Raw genomic sequence first — 8,382 nt, 5'->3', positions numbered from 1 at the left:
ACACGCCGTCACACACGTACCCACAACAGGAGCAGAGCGCTATGAAGATCAAGGCTTCTTTGTCCCTTTTTCAAAGAGACAGTAATCAGACTTAGCCAGAAGCACACTGACACAGTCATTCTTTCCTAAAAAGCACAGACACAGAAAAAGTACACCTCGAGAAGGTGCTACACCACACCCAAACGGTCCTTGAGTTCATGGTGTTAAAAAGAGACACAAACACACATTGTCACTTAGTCCTGGAGACTCACATGGAGCCCCAGAAATGTAGGCTCCAGTCTTGCCTACGCATTCCACTTTTGTTTTCTTCACTTGGTGGTTCATTTAATATCTTTGAGCACAGTGCATCAGACTCCATATTAGATTTGTGGGACTCAACGATGGAGCAATCCGCTCTTGGCTCCTACGCAAACAGGTAACCCTACCCAATAAAGCAAATGCCATGTGGGAGTACATACTGATACAAGGTGAGATGCGAGCACACAAAGAGCCTAAATCTTCCTGATGGTCAGAGAAGAAAGGACAAGATCAGTACAGTATACAGAGAGGTCACGTGGGGCGGTGGGGTGGGGGGGTGGATAGCACGGGCAGGTCGCTGGCATTGGTAAGTTGCAGGAGTCCTAGCCAGGAAACCATCATTGAGTCTGAGATTCCCTGGGTCCAAGACAGAAAATTAAATAGCACCTTGACACTGGGACACAGCCCCAGGCAGGGGCCCTGGGCTCTTTCTGCCCAGCGTCTGTCTGTCGGAAGGGAGGAGCAGCGCCCTGGGGAAGGATGGAACTCCTGCAAAGCGAGCCAACAGGCTTTTTCCTAAAGACCCCGGAGGGCACTTCTACCCCTGCAGATCCACCCAACGGGGAGAATCACTGTTAGAGGCTCAGGGGAGAAGAGAATCTGTCTCCCGCAGGAATGTCTTCCCTCTGGAAAAGATGGGTTTTGAGCTGATCTCAAGAAAGCGGGGAAGGGATGTAGGGTGACAGGGAGAGATGAGGGAAGTTCTGGGAAAAGCTCGACTTGAGAGGAGCAAGTGCTGGAGCCAGTCTCCTGAGGCCACAGGACCAGACACCCCGGGGAGCAGCTGGATTGGGAGAAGGGGGTGGGGGTCGGCTGTGGGAGGAGGTGACCAGCAGCAGAGAGGCCACAGCAGGGATGGAGGCAAAGGAATGAATGGGATGGGCTAGGAAGGTTGATAGGGCGTTGTGTAGGAAATGGGAGTGCAGACAGGAAGGGCTTAATCAAGGCTGTGCCTGCGTGGAAGGGGAGGAAAGGGTGACCCAGCAGCTCCCAGAACCTGGGGACTGGGCAGACGCAGGGCTTCAGGGCTCCCTGGGTAAATGGTAAATGCATTTTTCACAAGCTCAGAGCAGGCGTTGCACTTTAAAAGAAGAGAAATTCCTTCCATTCTGCTAGAACCAGAGCTTTATATGGTCAAATGTGTGTGTCACGGGTGGTTGGGGACAGAGAAGGGAAGTAGGTCTCCATGGCTAAGTGCCCTGGGCTTAGAATCAGAGAGACCTTGGCGCAGCCCAGGTACATACTGGTTCTGTGCACTGGGCCAAGTTAACCAACTTCCCTAAGCCTCAGGTTACTCATTTACCAGAGGAAAACGAAAATACCTTCCACATGTTGTTCTTCCAGAAAGCACTTGGCACAGGGCCTGGTAGAGAAGCGCATTCAATAAAGGTTAACTGTTTTCATAATTATAACTAGCCTGCCTCACTGAAACCCCATTGTTCAAATGAGGACCTGGAGCAGTCAGATCACAGCTAAGACACTGTGTTCAGACCGAGGTTCCTAACTTCTATGAACACCACTGATAAACTCCCAACTCCCCAGTGGAGCGTGACTCACAAAGCCTGGAAATCATGAAATATAAAGGGAAATTAAGAAATCCTCCAATTGTTTAACCCAGATGATATTTGGGAGCATGAGGATGGTTATGTAAAGAGGAAGGAAACTTCTTTTCACTTTAGGAAACGATACTGTGGTGCTACAGCCTCTAGAGACAGGCTGCCTGTTTCAGGTCCCCAGTCCATCAGTCACATCTTGGCCAATTCCTGAACGTCTCCGGGGCCTCAGTTTTCTCATCTATAAAACAGTTAAATAGATTACCTACCTCATAGGATTATTGTGGCAATTAAATGAGTTAATACATGCCAAATGCTTAGAATAGTACCTGACTTATAGTAAATGCTCAATAAATATCAATTCTTATGTTGTTGGTTCTTATTATTAGTATACCAAAATTAACATCCCGGGTAAGATTTCGGGGCACCAGATGGCAACCCAGTATTTGTTTCCAGCAATGGAAAAATGAGAATAGTCCCTGTCTGGTAGTGATTCCGCCTTACTGGACGAGTTCAGCATGTCACTGACAATGAGTTATTGTAGAGATTCTCTCCCCACAGCTGAAGCAGATACGCCATCTCTTAAACCCTTGGGCATCCATTCCTAAAAAAGTAAGACGGAACAAAGGCAGCCCTTGCGCAGACGGGGCAGTTGGCAAGGGATGTAATAACCCCAACCGACCGCTAGGGAGCAGCAGAGCCCGACCCCCGGATTGCTTGGTCCACAGAAAACAATTGTGAATTCTCTCCAGGTTTTCCTTCTTGGCAGTTTGGGTTGCTCAGCCAATCTCCGTGCGCACCGCTGCAATACTCCCGCCCACTATTGACCATCCAACCAATCAACGAGCGCCCTTTTCGTGGCCGGAACGCGGTGCTCCTCCTGTCACTCAAAGCTTCCTAGCCCCGCCCCCAGGCGGCTCGGCCAATCCCCTACGGTGAAGCAGCCGGTCACCCAGGGCGGTGTCCCGGAGACCACGTGGTTCCAGGAAGCGCTAGGGCCGGGAAGGTGGCTGCTTGCCCGACCCGGGACAGGCGAGGGGACTAGTGGGCGGAGCGGAGCGGGCTGTCCCGTGCCCTCCCCCAGCCATGGGCGTGCAGCCCCCCAACTTCTCGTGGGTGCTACCGGGCCGGCTGGCGGGGCTGGCACTGCCCCGGCTCCCCGCCCACTACCAGTACCTGCTGGACCTGGGCGTGCGGCACCTGGTGTCCCTGACGGAGCGCGGGCCCCCGCACAGCGGCGGTTGCCCGGGCCTCACCCTGCACCGACTGCGCATCCCAGACTTCTGCCCCCCGGCCCCCGAGCAGATCGACCGCTTTGTGCAGATCGTGGACGAGGCCAACGCCCGGGGAGAGGTCAGCGGGCGGAGTCAGTGCAGGGAGGGAGGGACCGGGAGGGGTCTGCGGGGACGGGCGGCGCTGGGAAGTCCGGCCGGGAACAACTTGGCTGCGCTGCGGCAGAGACTCAGGGGAGGCCGTCGGGCCAGGAGACCGGGCAACCCGGACCTGAAGCCCAGGGCAGGGGAGGGGCGGCCAAAGGGCGGAGCGCAGAGAGGGCCCCGCAGCCAGAACCAGCCTGCTGTGAGTAGAGAGGAGGAAGGGTGCACAGGCCTGGGAGAGACGGAGCTTGACGTCAGAGGTCGTTGAGCAGCAACGCTCTGGCCAAATTTAACGGAGCCACATATGTAACTTTAAAATTTCTAGCAGCATAGCACTTTTAAAAGGTAAAAAAGAAGCAGGAGAAATTCATTCTAATAATATAGTTTAACCCAGTGAGCCAAAAATATTATTTCAACATATGATCAATATAAAATAAATTCTTAATGACAGATTTTCATTCCATTTTTGTACGACATCCTCAGACCTTGGTTGTGTTTACATCACATCCCCATTTGGGCTGGCAGCATTTCAGGTACTCAGTGGCCCCGCGTGGCCAGTGGCTTCTGCACCAGGTGGCCAGGTGGATGGTTGTGGAGAGGCAGGCCAGGAGCCCAGCACTTGGACCAACCACTTTGGGGGTGATGGGTGGGCCCCAATCCACAGGTACAGGACAGCCCTCCATGACTTTAATGTCACTTCTTGGCCTGGCTGGGTGCAGGGTCCTGGCCTGACCCAGAAGAAGCAGCTGTGGGGAGAGGGAGACCCCCAGTGAGGGCTAGGAGAGTGTCAGGGATGTCAGGCCACACTGCATCAAGCTCCCCCTCCGCAGGCCGTTGCAGTGCACTGTGCCCTGGGCTTTGGCCGCACTGGCACCATGCTGGCCTGTTACCTGGTGAAGGAGCAGGGCCTGGCTGCAGGAGACGCCATCGCTGAAATCCGGCGCCTTCGACCCGGCTCCATCGAGACCTATGAGCAGGAGAAAGCAGTCTTCCAGTTCTACCAGCGAACTAAATCTGGGCCTCAGCACCCTTCTGCCAGGCCCCTTCTCTCCTGACCTGTGTGCCATACAGGGCCAGAGCGGTGGATGTGGACTTAAAGTGCTAAGCCCGCCAGTCGCCAGGTGGCTCAAGGACTGAAATGGCCCTTTTCTGCAGGCAGGTCCTGATTGAAGGGGTGGCTGGAGCTGCATTGATTTTGGGGAGACCCTCTGCTGCTTCCTTGAATAAATAACTTACAAGACCCAGCTCACATTGCATAGCACTTACAGTTTTCAGAGCATTCCTGCACATCAACCTCTTTGAGCCTCACAAGAGCCCTGTGATGCAGGAATGGCAGAAGGCCATTCTGGCCTTTGGATGAGGTGGCTAAGGCTCAGAGAGGCCCAGGGTCCCGCTTCGTGAAAGTGGAGGGATGGGCCAGGACCGCAGCACACATCTTCAGCCTCTTAAAACTACTGTATCTTTAATGGATCTATGTTTCAAATACTGTATCTATGATAATATTTGATGTGTCTTCTGAGAATCTGGCCAATGAAAAGGACACAAGTTCCCCGAAGCCCAGGGTCTCTGATGCTCGCAGGCCAGGAGGGCCCCTGTGCATACAACTCCTCAGTCTAGGTCCCCATGCCCCATGTGTGTCACCCCCTTAACCCTCTCAAGACAGAGAAGCCCTGCATGGGCTCACAGATATCCCCCATCTCCGTCTCCCAAGGGCTGGGTGCCTCTCACCAGCTGCTCAGCTCCCCCACCCACCCTGGGACCTCCAGCCATTATGCAGCCGCACAGCCTCAAGCCAAGGAATGCTGCCACTGAGCCCGCCTGGTGCTTATGCAGAGAGGCTATTTGATGATCAAATGACAAGATTCAGGACTGTGAATCTCCGCCATGCTTTTCTGGTCCTTCCCTTCCTGCTTGGCTCCATCCAAAAAGAACTAAATGGATTCTTTTCAGTAGCTCCCACCTGAGTTCCTGCCCTCTCTTCTGCTGGGGCAGGCCAGGCTGGATGTGGTAGAAATTCATTGTGGAATTTGTGCAAAGTGCCTGTGTGTGCCAGGCTCTGTTGGATGTGGGGGCCGCCCGGCAGAATGGGACAGGCTTCACAACCTCCCTGAGGAGGTATGTACAGAGCCCAGCCCCATCCAGTGGGCACTGGCACAGATGCGCGTTACCGATGCAGTGGGGACGTAGATGGAGGAAACGGGTTCCCCTGTAGACCCCATCCTTTGTATCCTGGACCTGAGCCAGGCCTAAGCCTTCGGCTCCCTTCCACCACCACCCACCCAGCTGAACTCCCGTCCAGTCTCTCTTACACAAAATGTATATTAGCCAGAGTCTTGCCAATCTAGCAACGAGACAGGCTCTCAGATGCCCCCCGCTTTCCTTTGTGTGCCAAATCTGAGTAATTTGTCCCTTCATTCTATTCCCTTGGCTGCTGCCCAGTTTACCCAAGTGAGACTTCCTGAAGAGAAGAACTCATACAGTATCAGGTATTCAGACTGCGACAAGGAGTAAGAAATAGCACAAAAAGAGGATGCCCTAAACCTCCACTCCCCTCTCATCAGGATTTCCTCCACCCTGCCCACCCCTCTGGGCCTCCCCCAACAGCACTGCCCATTCTGTTTCCTGATGCAAACCACAGCTGCCGCGGCTTCCGTAGAGGTGTGTGAGTGTGTGTGTGTTTCAAACAAAGGTAGAAACAGGGTGAATGGTCCACTTCCTGGATCCCTTCCCCCTGGATTCCAGAATGGGGAGAGAGGGGGACTCTGGAAGCTGTACCCCAGAGCTCCTGTCTTCCCTGGTCCTGACCTGCTGGGGTTGCACAGCCAGTTCTTGGGCTTCCCACACCCTCTGCACTGCACAGAGGAATCTGCCCTTCCTTCCCTCCCAAGGCTCCTTCACAGGAGACAGAAAATTTTTCTAACCCCATTAAAGCCCCGTGTGCAGCCTCCATCCCCATAATTTAAGCAGGTCTCCTCTGCCTGAAGAGTTCCTCAGGGAAATAAACATGTAATTATGTGCTTAAGGAAATTGGTTTTTAAATAAGTAAGAGTTGACTTGAAATGAAAAACTCTGCCCTTATCCTTCCATCTACCTGAGCCTGAGGCTGCCTTTGGGCTCATTCCCGGTCCCCCTGCATTTTTTGACTTCCCACCCCCACTTCTGCATGCAGCCTGAGGTGAGGGACGACCCTCCCGATTCCCCTCTGCCCTGAGACAACAGGCGTGAGGACCCAGCCTCCCCCCTTGGCAAAGAGGCTTCACCTCGGCATCAGACAAGCGCTCGACCTCAGCACCACTGACCTGTGGGGTGGGGACGTCTCCAGGGTCTGTCCTGGGTGCTGTACAGTGGTCGGCAGCATTCTGACCTCTGCCCACTAGATGCCAGTAGCGTGCCCTCCCCCAGAAGTGCGACAACCAAAAATGTCTCCAGACATGGCCAAATGTCCCCCTGGGAGGGCACATCGGGAGAACCCCTGTATCAGGCCAACAAGCACCAGATGCCACCATAGGCTTTGGGAGTAGTGGTGGGAGTATGTGAGAATTTCTCCTGGGGATGCACACGTCTTAATGGGGGAGAAAGGGCCCACCGAACACCCTCACACACCATCACCTTCTGAGTCTGACGCTCACCCCAAGTCCTTCCCCTTTTCCCAGGCTGGCTTTGCACAGTGGTGACAGACATCATTAACTTGTTACATTCAGGAGGTTTTCATTCTCCGTGACCAGCTGGTGGGCACAGCTGCAGCCACATAGACTCCCGCTCCCGTGTTGTTAAAGTTCCATTCGTGGAACTGGCATGTGCTTGCAGCTCCCGGCTGAGTGGAAGCTTCTCTGTGTGGAAAACTCCCCTCCAGATCAGTCAGGTTCTGCACACATCACGCTTGGGTTCCTCTCCTGGAAAACTGTTCTGATGCAGAAGCGACTGCCACCAGACAGGAGGGGCACTGGCCGCCCTCTGCCATGCAACTGAACCTCCCAGGCCTGGTTCTCCCACCTCCGTGTCATCGGCAGTCCAGACTGGGGTCCTTCTGCTCTCTGGGTTATAAGTTCCATGACTACTTCCCAGGCCATGTGTCCCAGACCCAGCTTCGTGCCACAGAGGTAGGCCTGCAGCCTGCATATCACCGTGGCTCCGTTGGAGCTATGATTGTCATCCCCCTGACATTAGGGACCCCGTCCCGTAGGGCGGCTCATCACTGATCCCTTCGCACTGACTAAGGAAGTCTGCTCATGCACACCCACTCCGCCTGCCCCTCATCATCCCGCAGACCTGGTCTTCCCAGGCCAAAGATGAACGTGTCAGCTGGGGCAGGGATTTGGTCCGAACCATAGACCATTTCCCAGAATGAACTGCATTCATTTGTCAAGCCCAAATCAAACCTTCTGCTGTCTATATGTTGCCATTCTTTCTAAGAGGGAGACTGATGTGGTCTCACAGGATTGTTTCATCATCATATCAGTTACCACTAATGCATTTCACACTTTGCTTATATGATGACAGTTGTCATATTTAAGAAGCATCCTACTACACAGCAAGTATTCTACATACATTACATCACTTTATCCTTACAACCTCTCTGCAAACCAGATACTGTTTCCCTTTTGGCAGATGAGGGAACCGAGGTTTAGGGAGCCGATGAAACAGCCCAGAGCCTTACATTTGTAGTGACAAGGCTGGGATCAAACCCCAGTCACAGCTCCAAGCTCATGCTCCTTCAACCACACACCCCTTCCCAGTTCCACCTACACAGTGCAGGGGCCTGTCTCATGATCAGAGCTCGGCCTCCATGGCCATCTTATGGAGAGCCTCCACCCTCCTCATCCGGGGAGGCCAGAGAACAGTGGGCACCAGACCCTGAAGCCCACGGCGTCTGAGTAGAGGGTGCTCTTTAAAGCACAGCACTGGCATTTAAGTCCTCAAGAAGTGAAGCTGATTCCTCAGGCCACTTCTGTCACATCCACTATTATGTAACTCAGAGCCTGCAGATGTCCCCACCCAACATGACAGTCCAGAGGAACGTGTGACTGGCATTGAGCCCTTGAAAATGTCCTTTCATGTCTGATGATTTATTAAAAACCCTAAAATCCTCTCTGGTTTGGGTGTTGTAATATGAGCCCCAAATGCAGACAAGTACTATGCCAAGTGCTTTCTAGACA

The 8,382-nt window shown here is 53.5% G+C and overlaps 1 protein-coding gene across 1 annotated transcript; it reads left to right on the top strand.

Moving 5' to 3' along the window:
- Positions 1–2,719: 2,719 nt before the first annotated feature.
- On the top strand, positions 2,720–4,473 carry DUSP23 (dual specificity phosphatase 23). The gene is made up of 2 exons (XM_017643085.3): positions 2,720–3,203; positions 4,057–4,473. The coding sequence occupies exons 1-2, from the start codon at positions 2,937–2,939 to the stop codon at positions 4,279–4,281; spliced, it is 492 nt and encodes a 163-aa protein (XP_017498574.1). The 5' UTR covers positions 2,720–2,936; the 3' UTR covers positions 4,282–4,473.
- Positions 4,474–8,382: the final 3,909 nt, after the last annotated feature.

Source organism: Manis javanica, chromosome 14 (genome assembly GCF_040802235.1).
Source record: "Manis javanica isolate MJ-LG chromosome 14, MJ_LKY, whole genome shotgun sequence".
Lineage (NCBI taxonomy): Eukaryota > Metazoa > Chordata > Mammalia > Pholidota > Manidae > Manis > Manis javanica.
The sequence above is the reverse complement of the archived record's forward strand: the minus strand, read 5'-3'. Positions and strand labels throughout refer to the sequence as shown.

Bases quoted from the DNA above. Each gene is read 5' to 3' on its own strand.
- DUSP23 (XM_017643085.3), top strand. From the start codon at position 2,937: ATGGGCGTGCAGCCCCCCAACTTCTCGTGGGTGCTACCGGGCCGGCTG. The intron at 3,204-4,056 runs GTCAGCGGGCGG...CCCCCTCCGCAG, and splicing joins AGGCCAACGCCCGGGGAGAG to GCCGTTGCAGTGCACTGTGC.